Here is a 20,721-nt window from a genome sequence, read left to right on the forward strand (position 1 = left end):
AGAAAGGTTCTATTTTAGAAGTTAATAATAACATTATGGTACTGTTACTTTTGAATGTTCTTTGATTGTTGAGAGAATGTTTTCTAAATGTTCTTTCATTGATGTGGGAACATTCTCTTTTAGAATTAAGCAAACTACGGGAATGCTACTTAGAATATTCTCTTAAAAGTTCTGAGATCAGTGGGGGAAGAGTCTGTTTTAGAATTTAATAAAAACAACTGATCGTTCTATAATTGTTAATTTTCTTAGTCTGTTATTTTTTTTTAAAACATTTTCTGAATGTTCTGAAATCAATGAAAGAATATTCAGTTTTAGAATTTAATAAGGTTGAAGGAACATTCTATTTTAGAATATATAAATTAAGGGAATGCTACTTATACATGTTCTTGGAATGTTCTTTGATCATTGAGGGAACGTTCTATTTTACAATCTAACAAACATTATGGGACCGTTATTGATTGTTCTCTGATCTTCTAAAGAATGTTCTATTAAGAATTTACTTTCAAATGTTCTTGGCATGTTCATTGTTGGAAAAACATTTTAGAATTCAGCAACGAATGGATATGCTACTTTTGAATGTTCTCTGAATGTTCTTTCATGACTGAGACAACATTCTATTTAAGAATTTAACACATACTTTTCAATGTTCTCTGAACATTTGTTATAAGATTATAAAAATACTACAAAAATTGTGTTTACAATTAGACATTTTAATGATTACATAGCACAAACATTTTTTTAAGGTTACTAAAGAATGTTTGCTTATAATACATTTGAGATGCCTATGCCGGCTAACCTGCAAGACAAACAAATAATAATTAATTAATCATTTTGTGTTCATAAATAATAAATAGCGCAACAGTAATATTTTATAATGTTCTTAAAAATTACAACAAAATAGTCACTTAAAAAAAATCATTTAAATAATGTGTTTGCCTTTTTAATTCATCTTAATGTTAATTTGCTATTTATTCACAGTATATTTAGATTATTTTCTTATTTTAATTCTTATTTTTTTTATTCTTATACGTTTTCCCCCAAACTATTCATACTTTTTGTCATTTATAATTTGAATATGTCAATGATTTTAATTAGCCTACTTCTACAGTTATTATTAATATTAAATATAATTAATATTTTTGTTATAAATATTAATAGACCAAAATATGATTACAAAAAGTAAAAAAAAATAGCTACAGTACTTAAAATTCACTATATTTCATACTATTAATCACATAGATTTCCTTAAACAACTTTTATTGTTGACTATTTATTCATTAATAACTATTTACCTTTTTGTACACTTAACATTTTATCCTACACTGAAATAGCAGCAAATCATCATGGATCTCTCATAATCCAGAACTGTAGTGATTCTCCTTGAGGACAAGTCTGTATGCATGGTAGACACAGAGCTCTGGAGGTCAGCGCTGGGCTCAGAGATTCAGAAGAAACCAAACCTGAATACATTCCAGAACAGCACTGATCCCACAGAGGTCAATGCCAGCCGGGGTCAAGACCTTCGCCTTCAGCACACCTATAAAAACATCTGCTGGCGTTCAGACACGTGGACCTGTCACTCTAAGAGGATCAGGAGGACATTCCTCCAAGAATATACCTAATAATCATCATCATCAAGATTAATACTTATAACAGCACAGAACTAAACACTACGTTCCTCAATCTTCACAGATCATTTTTAATGCCATTTATTTAGAACAAGAGGCTGTTTTTGTATCGAGTTTACATTGTTTTATAGATTTGTTAAGGAGTTTTTCCATAACATTTATCATGAATTTCCTTACTGAATCGTTTCACTAAAATATGAACGGTAACACTTTATTTTAATGGTTCCTTTGAGTATGACTGCTTAATATCTGTTGATAAACAGACATTTAACTGACTATAACAAAACTTTGCAAGTACATGTCAACTTACACTAACCCGAACCTAACAGTCTACTTATAATCTAATGAGAATTAGTTGGCATGTAGATGTAATGTAACTTAAATTCAACAAACGGACCATCAAAAAAATGTGTGACCTTATGAACTAACTAGAACTACACCAGCATCCTATATTTGATGCCTGATATGTTGAATATGTCCCACGATGATGTGATTTTACCATATATTTTATTATTTTCTCGTTCATCCATATAATCTACATTTAAAACACTAATAAAGGTGACTACCTGGTATGTTTTATGTACAAGTAAAAACAACATTTAGTAATTTTAATAAAAATGGTTACTCTCTGCTTTTGAGCATTTGAATTAGGGTTATGATCATATGAAAGACATGAGAAAGTTCAACCAAAACTGATCATTTACTCACCCTCAAGTGGTTCTAGTTTTCTCTTCTGTTGAACACAAAATATATTTTGAAGAAAGCTGAAAATCTGTAACCACTGACATCCATGTAGGCAAAAACAAATGGAAGTCAATGGTTACAGGTTTCGGGTGTTTTTCTACATATCTTCTTTTGTGTTTACCAGAGGAAAGTAACTCATGAATGTCTGAAACAAGTAAAGGGTGAGTAGATGATGACAACAATTTTTTATTTGAGTGAACTAACCCTTAAAATAATTGCAAGTTTGCCGAGGACCCCTGGTGGAGAAACAGGAGTATTATCAAGAATTTTGTTCTTGGAATTTAGTTCATCTTCAGGGCCCGGTTTTTCAAAAGGTTTAATCCGGATAAAATTGATCCGGATTTAGTAATCCCTTTTTTGCGATCCATGATCACGTAATCCAGCTTACTTTTTGAGCCAGTTTTTCAAAGCAACATCGGATTGGATCAATCTGATCCGGATAGGAACTTTTCAGGATCACTAAATCTGGATAACCAGTGCTCAAACGGCATAGGACATCACAATGTAGAACTATAGATATATAAAGAGCGACAAGTAGAATAGCCGGCGTGGGGCCAATATAACTTTATTTTTATTTGAAATGAAAACTAAGAAAATTTAATAATTATTAAAATAATAATAATAAATAATAAAAACAAGAAAAAACCCCACCCCGTTCTCTTTCAGCAGTCCACTCATCTGAGACCTACAACACTGTACATTGAGGATATTTATAATAAGTTTTAAATATAGATTTAAATAAAAAAAAATACTTAATGTCAAAAACTCCATAATAACTTCAGACTTTCTCATCTGATGTGGAGAGAGCAGCTTGTCTGAGCGTAGCCTTTACGAGGCTAATCTAAAGTCATTGGCCTTGGTTAGCTGCAGTTTGGTTGGAGTCAGTTGTTTCTATGCCAGATGAAGCTGTGCTTCTGCCCTTTCAGTCTCTTTTTGCAATTGTTGAAAGAGATTTCAAAAATCAGCGATTGCCATTCTTTGCATATTTTTTTGTTATTCTGTAATCATTGCATGCATCACTAATAAATATTCTAAAAACAAAAATATTTTCCATTGTGATGAATATATATATATCAATTAGTGACAGAATAAAATGTATTGTTTCTGGTCAATTTTGACAGCTGTTTGCTGTAGGCCTATACTGAAAGCCTAAATATGTTAAAGTCAATAATCACTATAGCCTGACAGATGAACAAATAAAATTAAAACCTTATGAATAAATAGTATATCTCGTGAGATACTGCATGATCCAAAAATAGTATTATTTAATAAATTTTTTAAGTTTTCATTACATTTTGGGCATAAAATCCACACTAAATCCACCCTTCTGGTGGGATCAGTTTAATCCAGGTTTTTTGGATCAAAGTGGATCCAAATCCTACAAAAAAGGTCTGAAAAACCGAAAGTAAAGGTTTGATCCGGATCAAAACCAAGATTGGATTACGTGATCTAATCCGATTAGGTAATCTGTTTTTTCTTTTGAAAAACCCATTTTCAAGATTTGATCCAATCCCTTATCCAAAATCCTAGTGGATTACTTTTGAAAAACCGGGCCCAGGTTATACAGAGAATCGCATTTGAATAAAAAAAAGTGACATTGAGAATGCCTGCACCAAAAAGATAACACCAAAATATCTTTCGACCAATGGTTGTTGAGGACATGTTCTATTTTAGAATTTTACAAGCATTATGGGAACTTTTTACTTTTTTAATGTTTTCCAAACGTTCATTTGTTGTTGAGGGAACGTTCTATTTATGATTTTATAAACATAAAGGGAACGTTATACTTTTGAAAGTTCTCTAAACAAGCGTTAGTCTTTGAGGAAACGTTTTACATGGTTACTTTTGAATGTTCTCTGAATGTTCATTGGTCGTTAAGGAAATGTTCTATTTAAGAATTCTACAAACATTGAGAATGCTATTTTTGATGGTTATCCTAACATTTTTTGATGTTTGAGGAAACGTTCTATTTTAGACTTTTACAAACATAATGGGAACGTTATAATTTCCAATGTTTTCTAAACATTCATTGGCCGTTAAGGGAAATGTTCTATTTTAGAATTTTACAAACATTATGAGGATGTTATTTTTTGATGGTTTTCCTAACATTTTTTGATGGCTGAGAGAACACTCTATTTTAGAATTTTACTAACATAATGGGAAGGTTATTTTGAATGTTCTCTGGACATTCATTGGTCGTTGAGGAAGCGTTCTATTTTAGAATTTTACAAAGACTATGAGAATGTTATTTTTTATGGTTTTCCGAACATTCTTTGATGGCTGAGAGAACACTCTATTTTAGAATATTTACAAACATTTTGGAAATGTTACTTTTAAAGGTCTCAAACATTTATGAGATTATAAAACCATTAAAAGAACAACGAACAGCTATTGTGCTAACATTTATAGAACATTTTAATAACACTGAACAAACATTTTTTATGCTACTGAAAGAATGTTTGCTGATCATTACTATGATATAAATATGTCAGAAAATCTATTTAAACTTTTAAGTTATTACACAAAAAATGCTGGGTTGGTTCAACCCAAATAAAGTAAAATATGGACAAACAATAGTGCTGGGTTATTTTTTGGAGACCCATTTATAACTCAATATTAAATCAAACGCTTGTGTTTGATATTTTCACCAAAGTGATGAGACAAACGATGAACTTTGACCGCACAGATGTCCACCTCCTCCTGCTGACCAATGGCGTCCCTCAATCCCTCTTCGTTTTTGCTGAAGTTCAGCACTTTCCTCCTGGTCCCTCAGTGATCGCGTGTCCTTCGCCCTGGTTGTAATTCAGTACAGGAACTTTATTATGCAGAGCGCAGCACGAGCAGGCCTGAGTGCACTTCACCACAGATTACACTCCAGACTCAGAATAACTCAGATTAAACAGCTCCGCAGCATGTCAGGCTCCAGAATACCGGTCACTCTGCTGGGCACCATGGCGTTTGGTGGACGCGCAGACGCGCACATGAGCGCGCAGCTTGTGCGTGTGTTTTTAGAGCGCGGCCACAGTGAACTGGACACCGCGCTGATGTACAATGACGGACAAGCGGAGAGCATCATAGGAGACATGCAGCTTCCAGAAACAGGTGGAGTATTCTGCAACATTAAGTTAGTAATTGTGTACTGTAGGGAGACTGATCTGCTCAAACATGAGTGAACTAGTGGATAGATCACATGACAAGGGGAAGGCACGTGACGTTTGTAAACGCCAATAGGTGCGTTCGACATGAAGCTCAGCTGCAGCCGGTAATCAACGAGATTAGCCGAGCGCAGGCGGGGCGGAGTTGAAAACGGAGCCGTCAAGACGGACAGCTGGACACTTCGGGACTCAAAGTTGCTGCAGTCATGATGACCGATCACATGGCGTCATCATATTTTTTTTTTTGTTATTTTTATTTATAACAACAAAACATTTACAAATAAAACAGAATACAGTTTCTACAAACTGTAGTTCCTTTTTAAACAATAAGAGAGAATTATGAATAAAATATATAACAAATGCATGAGAGAAATAAGAGGAAATGAGAGGTTAATATAAACATAAAAACGAACAGGTCTATTAAATACAAAGCAATAAGCATAAATTCTAGGAGTTAACATCAGTCTTTAGGCTAATACTTCTTGTTTGAATCTGCTAAAAAAGGGTTTACATATATGTACATTTATAGATATAAAAATTTCCCATGTAAAAAGCAAAACAAGGTGTTTTGATTAGGTCTTAATAAATGACATTATTTTGGATGATGAATGAATTTTCAAAAAAGCATTTTAATCCAAAAAGATTGTGTTGAAAAGAACAAAAGGTAAAATAAGTGAGCTATGTAGAAGTTTCCCAGAAAGAGCAGGTAGCCTTTAAACTGCTAGACAGAAAATAAATATATATTTATATTATAATAATAAAGCCATTTTATAATTATTTAATAAAATAGTTCTTTACTTTAATTTGTTAAGAGAGCTTTAGGGGGGCAGGATCAATGATGATGATTTTCTTATTTCAAGTCTGTAAGACTTATTTGAGTTCATATTTAGGTTATTCACTAAAATATACACTAAAATATATCATTTAAATCGTTCATGGAGATGAATGCAGTAAATAGTCTGTATAAAAAAGTTAAAAAATAAACCTGTGCAAACAAGCTAACCTTTATAACCAGATTATTTAACAAAAGATGATACTGCAGTAAAATATTTGTAGTCTTTTAATAAGCAAGATGTGTACAGGATAGAGAGGGTGTGAAAAGTGAATTGTTTGTTTTGAAACTTTTGAATCGGAATTTGTCCAATTATAAACCCGAAATACACGTGTTTGTTGTCATGTGGTGAACTCGGCCAATCGTGTAATATCGGTGTCGTCATCAAAGCTCCTGCAGTCGCTCTTCAGAAGCTGCACGGTCTGAGTTTGCCGTCTGATCTCGGAGCGCTGTCGCGGTACTTTGATGCCACATGTGACAGTCACGTGGCGTCGGCGCAGCATCAATCCGGACAAGATTTCTAACCAGAATGCATCGCTTTAAGACAGATTTCGATCGATCTGCGCAGCGCTGCATGAAGTCGAACGCACCTAATGACTGTAAGCACGCGGATTTTGTTAAGGGAAAATGACAAAGTAAAATAAACACTTTAATCATAACTACTACCCAGGTAAATTACAAACTTGCTAAATTTAATAATAGTATTTTTTTTTTATTTAATCCAAATAAACATTACGTCATTTCGATTGGGTTGACGTTACCTATTTTGTAAATAAATAAATAAATAAATACGTATATCCAAACTTTCGTATATGCCCAAAATTGCATTATTTGGTTACACTTTGAGCCTCGACCCCTCACGCTGTAAATTATTATTATAAATGTATAGCTTCTTCTTGCTTTAGAATTGGACATGCAGATGTAAAGTTCCATTGTAAAGGAATTTATTAATATTATTTATAATTATGTATTGCAATGTGTTTTATTAATCATAATTTTATTGAATGCTTTAATACTTTAATTTATAGTTAATTTTATTTTTTATCAAATTATTTTAATTATTATCCAATTTTAACATAACTAGCTAGCAAAAAAGTCGCTGGTTCGAGCCTCGGTTGGGTCAGCTGGCGTTTCTGTGTGGAGTTTGCATGTTCTCCCGGTTTCCCCCCCCAGTCCAAAGACATGCGGTACAGGTGAATTGGGTAAGTTAAATTGTCCGTAGTGTATGAGTGTGTATGGCTGTTTCCCAGACATGTGTTGTGGCTGGAGGGTCATCGTTGTGTAAAAACATGCTGGATAATTTGGCGGTTCATTCCGCTGTGGCGACCCCAAATTAATAAAGGGACTAATAATGAATAAATGAATGAAAAACTAACTAAAGGGCTTTTAAAAGTAAATGAAACAGTGCAAAAACTATATTTTCCATAGTATGAAAACTGGAAGTAAATGCATCAAATATACTAGGATCTAAATCAGTACGAAATTAACACAGAATCATATTAAAGGGACAGTTAAAAAACTAAAACAAATTATATTTTCTCATTATTTACTCGTACTCAAGTGGTTCTAATAAGTTTCTGTCTTCTGTTAAACACAAAACTAAATATTCTCAGTAATATTGTAAATAAAGTTCACACCTGCTTGATAATCTCCAGTAGTCTTGAACATCTTGGTTAGTTTGATCAGGTGTGTTTGATCGGGGCTGGGTCAAAACTGTGCAGAGCTGCGGCCATCCAGGAATCCAGTTTGAGACCTATTCAAAGTCTAAAGGGGAAGTATGTTGTTAATCGTGCTCAATGTTCAGCTGTAATGCTTTGATTTCATCTGTGTTCATCAGTTCGAATCGCGACCAAAGCAAACCCCTGGGAAGGAAAAACGCTGAAACCTGACAGTGTGAGGAAGCAGCTGGAGTCGTCTCTGAAGAGGCTGCGCAGACAGACTGTGCAAATCTTTTACCTGCACGCTCCTGACCACCAAAACCCCATCCAGGACACACTACAGGCCTGCAATCAGCTGCATAAAGAGGTCACCATTTATATTATAACATCGTCTATCAGATACACTATCAGTCAATAGTTTGAGATCAGTGATGCTTTTAAAAGAAGGCTGTTCTGCTCACCAGGGCTGCATTTATTTGATCAGACATACAGTAAAAATATTAGTACAATTTAAAACACTTATTTTTAAAAATTGTGAAATATTTGTTCAATTTAACGCACATTTATGTTTTTAAATTGTGAAATGTTTATACAAATTAAAATACATTTATTTCAAAATGTAAATATTTGTACAATTTAAAATACATTTTTTTAAAATTTAAATATTTGTACATGTTAAATTTTTTTTAAATATTTGTACAATTTAAAACACATTTAATAAAAAAAATGTGAAACATTTGTACAATTTAAAATGCATTTATTAAAAAAAAGTTTAAATATTTGTACAATTAAAAATACATTTAATTAAAAAATGTTGAAACATTTGTACAATTTAAAATACATTTATTTGAAACAAAGTGTATAATATTTGTACAAATTAAAAAACATTTATTTTTTAAAAATTGTGAAATATTTGTACAATTTAAGATACATTTTTATGTGAAATATTTAAATAATTTAAAATAATTTTTATGTGAAATATTTAAATAATTTAAAATAAATAAAACTTTATATAAAATTTGTACAAATTTAAATAAATGTATTTTTAAAATTGTGAATTATTTTTACAAATGAAAAATACATTTATTAAAAAAATTGTCAAATATTTGTACAATTTTAAAATAATTTTTTAAATTGTGAAATATTTGAATAATGTAAAATATATTTTAATAATTTTAGAATACATTTATTTATTTTAAAATGTGAAATATTTAAAAAAAAAATTTAATTGAGAAATATTTGTACAATTTAAAATACATTAATTTATAACAAATTTTTAAAACAAAGTTTGCAGATGTTCGTTGGAACGACGGATTTGGAAAATGCCAAAATAACAAACTATGTTTGTAACGACAGAACTTGCGATCTAAGTTGGCTAATGATGATTTTCGGAAATGCACCCCTGTTAGTTATTAATAATTTAGATAATCTGACTGACCTCGATGCTTAAAGAAAACAAAAGCTGTGATATTACACAAAGAGAATCCACCGTGTTTACTACAGTATATTGAGCTGTTTGTTTAATGTTTAGGGCAAATTCGAGGAGCTGGGTTTATCGAACTATGCATCATGGGAAGTGGCTGAAATCTACAGTATCTGCAAACACAATAACTGGGTGCTTCCTACTGTATATCAAGTAAGTGGATGAACCATTAATTTCAGGGAACAGTATGAACTAATTGTAAAATCTTCAAATCTGTCTGTAAAGTATTGCTTAAAGGGCCAGTTCACCCAAATACTGAAAATTCTGTTCTTTTTTCTTCTGTTGAACAAAGAGGGAGATATAATAGGAAGAATGTTAGAAAAACAGCTATTGACTAACATATTTTCTTGTTCTTATACTATGGATGTCGATTGCTGTTTTTCCCAACATTCTTCAGAGTATCTTCCTTTGTGTTCAACAGAAAAGATTCCTAAAGGTTTCATTTTTGGGTGAACTGTCCCTTTAAGTAATGTGGTTTTCTTGTGAAGGGCATGTATAATGCAACCACGCGCCAGGTGGAGACCGAACTGCTGCCGTGTTTAAGATATTTTGGCATTCGCTTCTTCGCATACAATCCACTGGCAGGTAATGCATTTAATTTACTGCTTATAATATGGTTGATGATGTGTACCAATATGGTTTTATACACTCACCGGCCACTTTATTAGGTACACCTTACTAGTACCGGGTTGGACCGCCTTTTGCCTACAGAACTGCCTTAATCTTTTGTGGCATAGATTCAACAAGGTACTGGAAATATTCCTCAGAGATTTTGCTCCATATTGACATGATAGCATCACGCAGTTGCTGCAGATTTGACGGCTGCACATCCATGATGTGAATCTCCCGTTCCACCACATCCCAAAGCTGCTCTATTGGATTGGGTTATGGTGACTGTGGAGGCCGTTTGAGTACAGTGAACTCATTGTCATGTTCAAGAAACCAGTCTGAGATGATTTTCCGCTTTATGACATGGTGTGTTATCCTGCTGTAAGTGGCCATCAGAAGATGGGGACACTGTGGTCATAAAGGGATGGTCATGGTCAGCAACAATACTCAGGTAGGCTGTGGTGTTGACACGATGCTCAATTGGTACTAATGAGCCCAAAGTGTGCCAAGATCATATCGCCCACACCACTACACCACCACCACCAGCCTGAACTGTTGATATAAAGTAGAATAGTTCCATGCTTTCATGTTGTTGATGCCAAATTCTGACCCGACCATCCAAATGTGTCAGCAGAAATGGAGACTCATCAGACCAGGCAACGTTTCTCCAATCTTCTATTGTCCAGTTTTGGTGAGCCTGTGTGAATTGTAGCCTCAGTTTCCTGTTCTTAGCTGACAGAAGTGGCACCCGGTGTGGTTTTCTTTCTCAAGGTTGGACGTGTTGTGTGTTCAGAGATGCTCTTCTGCAGAGCTCGGTTGTAACGAGTGCTTATTTGAGTTACTGTTGCCTTTCTATCAGCTGGAACCAGTCTGGCCATTCTCCTCTGACCTCTGGCATCAACAAGGCATTTGCACCCACAGAACTGCCGCTCATTGGATATGTCCTCCTTTTCAGACCATTCACTGTAAACCCTAGAGATAGTTGTGTGTGAAAATCCCAGTAGATCAACAGTTTCTGAAATACCGTCTGGCACCAACATTTGCCACGTTCAAAGTCACTTAAATCAGCTTTCTTCCCCATTCTGATGCTCGGTTTGAACTGCAGCAGATCATCTCGACCTTGTCTACATGCCTAAATGCATTGAGTTGCTGCCATGTGATTGGCTGATTAGAAATTTGCGTTAACAAGCAGTTGGACAGGTGTACCTAATAAAGTGGCCGGTTAGTGTATTTGCATATTCACATTTAATTGATCAAAAATGCAGTAAAAGTTTGGAAACTGTCTTTTTAAAAATGTTGAAATATTTCTACAACTTAAAATATTTTTTTTTTACTCAATCCACTTTATAATGTTATTTATTCCTGTGATTCAATTCTGAATTTACTTTAGTTTTCAGTAAAAAAATAAGCAATGAGCAGTGAAATTAAAATGGTAGATAAAATGGTAGAAATTAAAAGCACTGTGTTTCTAAAAACATATTTTTTATCTTAGCAATTTCTTAGCCTTTTTTATCGCATGCATTAGTGTAATAAAAAAACTCTTCAATATTTTGTAACAATTTTTTTAGCATGATTTTTTGGGCATTTTATACATTTGCATTTATTTTTTACATTAAATCAGACGTGATGATGCACAATAAATTACACGATCATAAGTCAAATTAAATTGCTTTGTTTTTTTAATGCATTTTCTTATACTGTATCTCTTCTATACCGTCTCTTCTCTCAGGTGGACTTCTCACAGGTAAATACCACTATGAAGATAAAGACGGCGCTCAGCCTGCGGGTCGATTCTTCGGCAACAATTGGGCTAATGCTTACAGGGACAGGTACAATCATCTCAGAATTTACCACTGAGGAGTCATTTTAGATCTAAAAAGTTGCATATTATAACTGTACCGTTATTAAAGCTGATCAATGGTATGACATGTTCAGATACTGGAAGGAGAGTCATTTCCAAGGCATTGATGGTGTACAGAAAGCTCTAGAATCAGCGTACGGTTCTGAAAAACCCAGCCTGACTTCAGCTGCCATTCGCTGGATGTATCATCACTCTCATCTGAAGGTGTGCAATGCATTCACTCATCAACGTTTGCATGATTTCATCTTAACTGATTTTATTGATGCTGAATTTGAAGGATTGTTAGTCTTGTACTTGAAATTGAACCAAATCATTGCAAAAGGTTTACTTTCGGCAGTGAAATTATGATGCACTTCATAGCGCAAGAGATTTCAAATCATTGTTAGGCTAATGTAATTGGCTTATTCTCCATTGCAAATATGCAGTATTAGCAGTTGCAAATGTTTAGAAATGTTTGTATTAATGCCTGCAATAATGATTATGAAACACGTCGTCATGCTTATTTACTCCCTACTTAACATGCGGTAATTCAGTGACAAATGAAGGTTGATTAATTCAAATTATAATGCACTTATTCATTTTCCTTTGGCGTAGTCCCTTTATTCATGAGGGGTAGCCATTCCAGAATGAATCACCAACTATTCCAGCATGTATTTTACACAGTGGATGCCCCTCCAGCCACAACCCAGTACTGGGAAACACTTATAGACACACACACACTCATACACTACGGCTAATTTAGTTTATTCAATTCCCCTATAGCGCCTATTTTTGGACTGTGGGAAACCCACGCCAACATAGGGAGAACATGCAAACTCCACACAGAAATGCCAACTGACGGGACTCGAAGACATTTTTGGTAACATAATTGGTAACACTATTTTGATGGTCCATTTGAGTATTAGTAGACTGTCTGCTTAATATCTGCTGATACTGCTTCTTTAAAAGACATTTAACTGACTATAAGACACTTTGCAAGTACATGTTAACTTACACCAACCCCAAACTAACAGTCTACTTACAATCTAATGAAAATTAGTTGGCATGTAGACGCAATGTAACTTAAATTCAACAAACGGACCATTAAAATAAAGTGAGACCTCATAATTCAAGCCAAACATACATATAGCATTATCATTCATGCGGTCTAATACTGCACTGTGAAAATATGACAAAGTGTACCTAATAAAGTGGCCGTTCTTATGAGGTTTTAACCCTATAAACTCTTTCAAATATTCATTAAGGCCCTTTACGATTTGGTTTTAAAGATGCAAGTTTCAGTTACAAAATAAAAACTCAATTTCCTAATCATCCCATAATGCACATCATCCAGAGGTTTTTAGATTTCTAACAGGCAGATGTGTGCTGTTTCAGGGCGATCAGGGCGACGGGGTGATCATCGGGATGTCCAGCATGGAGCAGCTGAATGAAAACCTGACAGCGGCGGCTGAAGGTCCGCTTAAACAGGAAGTCGTGGACGCTTTCAAACATGCCTGGGAGTTAGTGGCTCATAAGTGTCCAACCTATTTCCGCTAGACGAACCTCTATAAAGCAAACAATAATCATAACAAGACTGATTTTTAAGAACTCATACACAGAGATCACTTTATTTTTATAGTGTCTAATTATTGTTTTGCATGAGTACTTAATTTGGAGCAGCATTCAGCTTCCTAATAAACACTGGTATAAAAATGGTTCATGTTTTACGTTTTTTTCCCCATGAAAATGCAATAAAGAATAAGTGGTATCTCTGGGATCACTGTTGTTTGTTTACTCGTTGCCAAAAATGAGTTACAATAACTTATAATGAACAGTTCGAATAGCACAGATCACGTTTCCCTCAGCCGTTCTCTCTGTGCAGTACAGAATCTTGTATTAATGTAGAGACAGTGAAAATATAACCTCAACAGTGTGCAGAAGACAGTAAGTCTCACTAAAGGAACACTCTTTAAAATAAAGTGTACATGTTCATGTCGGATCAACACATACAAATGTTCATGGCAGATAAAGTCCATTGTGTGTGCAGGTTTTATTCACTCCCTTCTTCGCCTTCTGAGTCTTCATCCTCTGCTTCTTTAGTCTCATCATCATCATCACCGTCTGTCAGCTTCTCAAACTCCCCGGATTCAGAATTCCACATGCACTTAATCGACAACTTGAACTCCGCCATCTCGAATCCAAAGAGTTTCTAAATTAAAAATAAAGATTTAAAATAATGCTTCAATTTAAGAATGAATGCCTTCTTTAAATTCAACATCATATCCTAGGCAAATCATTTGTTTTAAATGAGAAACGCATATCAAACTGCAAAGTAACAGCAGCCCTACACACTCACCAGAATCCGAGCCTGTTCAGGTGTGAGTGTGTCTCCCTCTTTACACACTTCAAAATCTTTTATCAGCGTCACCACACCTGCAGACAGATTGATATCATGTTAGTATTTTATTTTGTCGTCAAATGCAATCCGTTAAAGCTAACATTTTAGACGCAGCTAGAATGGTATCAAAATTGATATATCTTATATAGTTAGGCATAGGCGGTATCCAAAATTTGATATGTACAAACCTCCTCCCTATTCACCCCGGTATCCGATATTACTGTGCACAATAATAAAATTATGTTGTAAGGCTCAGACAGCGTCACCAAACTGTCGGCTTGTGCCTAAACCCTTCAGAAATTAAATACTGTATATGCGACATTAGGTTCACGGTCACCTGTTTGTGTTGTTCGTATTAGAGATCTGTGCGGGACGCTCTCTCATTCCCACACACACACAGACACAGAGAGAGACACTTTGGTCTTATTTGAATTTAAGAATAATCTTAAATCCTGCAATGTAACTCTTCAGATGTTGTTTTCTTCTCGACTGTAATGAAGTCCATTCTGTCATTTAAATTAGGGCTGCTCGATTTTGGGAAGAATCATAATCACGATTATTTTGGTCATAATTGTAATCTTGATTATTTAAAACGATTATCAGTTCAAAATCAAGTCAAAATTATTAGCGCTCCTGAGAATTTTTTAAATAAATATTTCCCAAATGATGTTTAACAGAGCAAGAAATTTTAACAGTATTTCCTCTAATATTTTTTCTTCTAGGCTTATTTGTTTTATTTTAGCTAGAATAAAAGCAGGTTTAAATAATTGAAACCCATTTTAAGGTCAATATTATTAGCCCCCTTAAGCAATATATTTTTTGATTGTCTGCAGAAGAAACTACTGTTATACAATGAACTGTCTAATTACTCTAATTAAGCCTTTGAATGTCACTTTAATCTGAATGCTTGTATTCTGAAAAATATATAGTAAAATATTATTTACTGTCATCATAGCAAAGATAAAACAAATCAGTAATTAGAAATGAGATATCAAAACTTATGTTTAGAAATAAGTAAAAAAAAAAAAACTTATTTCCATGAAACAGAAATTGGGCAGGAAAAGGGCTGCTAATATTCAGGAGGGCTAATAATTCTGACTTTAACTGTATACATACAATTATTTTCCACCCTGCAAAGAAAAGAAAAATAAATACAATAGACAACAAACTGTGCTTTAAGCATCTTCACTGTAAGAAAAACACTTTAGCTACAAAAATCCTTCAGTCAAGAGCAGAGAGGGATTTTCTCGTTTTGTTTGATTAATGATAAAAACAGGCGGCAGCAGGAACATCGCGCTGTCTCTATTGATTTCTCTTTCACATGTCTTTTGATTCTCAACTCGTTTGTTTATTACACAAATGAGGGTTATTATGAATAATCACTCAGGGCTCAACAATAAGGACTGCCCGGTGGCCCAGGGCCAGCGTGACAGACACTTGGGACAGTAAACCGGATCATTACTGGCCCGATTGGGACAGTGCTGCCTTGTCACTAACATTTAGTTTGTCTGTGACTATTTATCAATTGCTTGCATTTTAAGTTTTTGCTTTTAAATCTTTAAACACTACCTTCTCTGTGATGTCGTAAACACTGTATTGCTTTCCGGTTCCTCTTATCTGATTGAGAATTCTATTTTTTTCCATAACCTGGTAACAACCAGTACAGCGAAGAAACGGCAACATGGCGGCAACATCAAATTCTAAGGCTAAAAGAAAAAATCTGTTTCTAACGTCTTGAAAGCAGAAATTTACGTGTGAAAAACGCAAAAAAAAAAAAAAAAAAACACAGTTGCACAGTTTGCCAAGTCAGCCACCCTCTGTTAAATAATTTCAAACCGCAATAAAATACCTCCAGATTTTCCACACTGCTCTTTTTGTTTGCATAACACTTTTATTTACAATTTTTTTAAGTATTAAAATTCTAGATTCAGAGACTTTATTTTTGACACATTATTTAAAATATGCATCTAAAAATAGCTATTAACTTCCCTTTCTTTTTTTGGTGGGGCCAGTGAAAATTTTGGCAGGGCAAGTAAAAATCAGAACCACTGGCCCGATCAGACCAGTAGAAAAAATCCTTAGCGTTGAACCCTGTCACTAAACACCGCGTTTTGACACCTATTTGACCATTAAAGCGCTCATGTTAAGATGACTTTAGATGTCTGCGCTCCTCTGCTTGACTCAGTGTGCAAATGAGACCGAATGCTGACCGGCCGCATGCTTCTGACTGTGTGCGCGTGCCGCACACACACAAGCGCGCGGTCTTTCGTGCTTTTAAGAGCAACAAATGTGTACAGCTGTAAAGGGGGCGGTATATGATGCAATAATCGTTTATCTCGATTAATGCTTCTTCATTATCATTTGAAGCCGAAGTCGAAATCGGATTTTCGATTAATTGCACAGCCCTAATTTAAATAACATAAATCAGTGATGTGTGTGTGCACTTACAAGTGTGACAAATCGTAAGGCACATGATAAATAATGTCCAACTTATTTTTTGTTGTGTTAAGATGCTTTAAAGGTTTACCTTTCTTCAGAGCGGTCGGGAGGCCGAGCTGTCTGAGCTGCGGCTCCATTGAGTGTGGAAACTGATCCAGCGGACCCTCATCCAGAGTCACCGCCATGCTTGCTGTGTTTCCAGCACGAGCGTAATCCACCTCTTTAAAGTTCCCGAAATATCTGTGGAAAGACATTTCATTTAGGTGTATCAAAATAAATATTCATAAATAACGGATTAACAGATGTTGTTAGATTTGGGAAAGACAGAACTAACACTTCTGTAAGTAAACACATACATTTTTAGACTCAAGTTGAAAATAGTGTTGCATATTCAACCTTTAGGCATCAATTCAGATCATCAAATCATATTAACTGGTTTCTGAATTTCATTTAAATAAATACTTACTCCTGCACTTCATCTTTAGTTTTGTTTGTGAACAAAACCCCCACTTCCCCTCGGAGAAACCTGCTCAGCTGCAAAACAAACCAGACGACTTGAATAACTGCTGAAAGCTCTATATTACCCAGCGAGGCTCATAAAATTCATCATTAAGCATGGAAATCTGGGTCTGACATACTTTATGCAGGTTATCTTTGTATTCGTCTGTTGGTCCTTTACCCAGCGCAATCATCATGACTTTATTCTTACCGAAGAAGAACCTGAAAAATCAAACCCAAACTCTGCATTAATCCTAAAATCATAAAACAAAAATCCTCAAAAGTGCACACGTCTTCATACCTGCTATGCTTCCAGGCCGTCCTGATGTCTTTCAGTTTGTTGTTTCTCATGTTTTCCACTGAGAACACAAACACGTATCTGTAGATGTCTGCACATTTCCGCAGCTGAGAGCAAGAGAAGTGGAAAAAGTCATCTTAAAATCAGGGTCTTAAAATCAGATCGAATGGTGATACAATATTACTAGAACAAGTGCATATATTATTATGGACATATTTGAGTAGAAACAAACTATATGTAATCTGGATTAAGTAGGCCTGTCACTATATCTGTTTCTGTTGTACGATTACATCAGTATACAGGGTGGGCCATTTATATAGATACACCATAACCACTTAAACTCTGCGGACCCGGTGACGTCATCGACTTTCGCTTTCAGATTTAAAGGGCTAGCGTTGCACTAGACCCCCGTAAGTGGTGTCGTTTGAAAGTGTAGAATCTATATTTTATGCACATATGCATCACTTTGGTTTTTATCCTACTGTATAAAAGTTATTTACACTTAAATACCCAGTTTTTGGATTCCCGAGCTGGGTATTTTACATTGGTTTATTTTTATATTTTTCATATGACACATGTACAAGTTATAGCTCAAATGAAAGCTCTTGCCGGAGCTCATACGGTTCTAGCATTCTTTTTACTTAATTATATTCATGTGCCAAACAGTTGTTGAATGAATTGTGGTGTTTCCATGGCACAGAAGTGAAAACAATACATTCATGATCAATAAGCAGCCCCAAATAGCACAGACAGCTGTCATCTATTATCTTATGCTGTGTGCTTCAGGGCCATTCTCCTCTATTTTTGAGGTGATGTATATAAGTAATCCTTTTATATGTCTGACGTGGTCCAAACACAGTGAATTATGTTTGATCAAACAAAAGAATAGTGAAATATGAAAACAATGATCGCTCCCTGTGGCTTGTACAGCACCTCTCATCAGTTGGAATACAATAACTTTTGCATAGATTATGGTAGAGACCTTTTTCTTTTTTCCTATGATTACAAACATGTGCAGGAACCACCAACATTAATTACAGCACGCTAGACCACACAGAACCTAAAAGGTACACTTTCAAATTTAAGTTTATAAAAAAAAAAATACAAAATGCGCCTCTTTTTTTAGGTGTTTATTATAACACAGACAACATACACAGTTATTTTAAACACTTTCAACAGTGTTTTATAAAAATTCAATGGGTTTTCTTTAAAATGATACCAAATTTTTGCATTTACTCCTCTGCATGTGGATTTGGGAAGCTTTTAAATTTGGGTAGGCAAAATCCAGGCGGAAATCCCAAAATAACAGCAGAGTTTAACTGGTTAATAAAATGGGAATGGTTGGTGATATTAACGTCCTGTTTGTGGCACATTAGTATATGTGAGAGGGCAAACTTTTCAAGATGGGTGTTAAACCTACACAAAGGGACTCTACATCTCTACCAGAGGGTTGCGGAGCATAATAAGGAAACTAAAAATGAGTTGGATCATTCAGAATCCGTTCAACCTGATTGAGGACACAATTCTCGTATAAAACGTGATAATTAAAATACTCATTGTGCCTAACAATTTTCCATCCTGTCTTTAATAAATGCATCAGCTTAGATTTACACTGTACAGATATTGAGGTAAAGTTGGTTTTATATTCGCACATTCAAACTTTCCCCTTAATAATATAATTTCATAAAAGTGTTATTTGCAAACTCTAAATAGTGAAATCATATTAGCAGCAAATGACTATCAAAGTACAACATTGTTCACAGTCAAATAAAAAGTGTTGATGATGTTTTCAAGTCATACTTGCATGCTAATTCCGATCGAATATTCAAAGTAACATGGTAAACAATATAGAGACTTTTAAATGAACAAATGTGCGAATATAAAACTCACTTTACCTCTATTGTACAAGCAGGTTGCCAATCACACTGACAATGATACCATACCTGACAATGCTTTATAAAACATCAAGAGCTTCTTGTTGACTCCAAAAAGACGTAACGTTAACCAATATAAAAATACAATATCTGGTGTAAACAAGAGCAAATCCACTCTGTGTGTGTTTTTCATGTAAAAGAACTGTCAATGTAAATGTCCAAGTACTTATAGTTCTCTGACTGCGTAATAGGATGGTATACAAAACCAACTTTACCTCAATCAAGCAATATCAGTCCTCCAAAAGAAAGGAATTAAAAGTCATACTAACCTCTTCAATCAAGTTTTGTTTGGCTTCCAACCCCTTCTTGGTTGTTTTGGTTAAAGAAACTGTTAAAAGTAAAATAATAAACAATGCTGGTGTTACTACAAGACACTATAACACGCACATCTGCTTTAATAATCTTAATAAATGACAATAAGCAATAAACTTCAGTTCAAACACATGCATTTGTGTCTAACTTATGAGTAACAAGCGATTTTTCTCAGTACTACACCAGCTCAGATGTAAATACACGTCGAATATCTGACAGGTTTCTTTCATTTAGCTGCTACAATGAATGCGGATTATATGTCGAGTAATTTAATTCATAAAGTGTCAAATTTATAGAGTGTAAATTATAAAACATTTACTTTTCTTGTCTCTCTTGGATTTCGGCATGGTTCTCACGTTGTGCTGTGTGTTCCTCTTCGCTTAAAGAGTGCTTCACGAACACCGAGAGATCACAGCGCCGTCTACTGGTCCGCGCTCCTGCACTCATGAATATTAATTAGATATTTGGACGAACTCTATTGGAGGGTTAGCGTGGGGTAATTAATATTTATGAGCTCAGAGTTGCATATGTTAAACGATACACTTTATTGTTAACCAACAGGAGGCGCCGAACGACAGTGTTAAACATGCCCCAAAAAGGCTGAGGAAAAAATAAATAACAAAAAATATGACTAATATTTGTTATATATATTATTTAAATTATATATTCTTTGTATAATTAAACATTACAATTAATATAAGTATTTATTATTTTTTTTATATTTATTTATTGTTTGTTTGCTATATTTATGGCACATTTAAAAATCACAAATGTTGACAATAGCAGGGGTGTAGATTTAGCACGGACTGAGGGGACACGTACCCATCAATATCCACTGACAACTGAAAAGTCCCCACCAATAGTTTAATTTGCGGAGTGAATATTATAGACAT

At 34.5% G+C, this 20,721-nt stretch overlaps 2 protein-coding genes across 3 annotated transcripts; one reads left to right on the forward strand and one right to left on the reverse strand.

The window, feature by feature from the left end:
- The first annotated feature begins 5,169 nt into the window (after positions 1-5,169).
- Positions 5,170-13,724, forward strand: akr7a3 (aldo-keto reductase family 7, member A3 (aflatoxin aldehyde reductase)). The gene is given in 7 exon segments (NM_001002369.1): positions 5,170-5,474; positions 8,197-8,384; positions 9,549-9,653; positions 9,989-10,085; positions 11,839-11,938; positions 12,045-12,174; positions 13,345-13,724. Coding segments are annotated over 7 exon segments (972 nt in total). The 5' UTR covers positions 5,170-5,284; the 3' UTR covers positions 13,507-13,724.
- Positions 13,722-20,228, reverse strand: mrto4 (MRT4 homolog, ribosome maturation factor). Of its 2 annotated transcripts, none has more exon segments than NM_001017657.1 (8): positions 13,722-14,158; positions 14,306-14,382; positions 16,875-17,026; positions 17,253-17,320; positions 17,425-17,506; positions 17,586-17,689; positions 19,786-19,844; positions 20,148-20,228. In NM_001017657.1, coding segments are annotated over 8 exon segments (729 nt in total). In that variant the 5' UTR covers positions 20,176-20,228; the 3' UTR covers positions 13,722-13,999.
- Between the last annotated feature and the right edge of the window lie 493 nt (positions 20,229-20,721).

This window comes from Danio rerio, chromosome 11, assembly GCF_052040795.2.
Source record: "Danio rerio strain M-AB ecotype USA chromosome 11, GRCz13ab, whole genome shotgun sequence".
Classification (NCBI taxonomy): domain Eukaryota; kingdom Metazoa; phylum Chordata; class Actinopteri; order Cypriniformes; family Danionidae; genus Danio; species Danio rerio.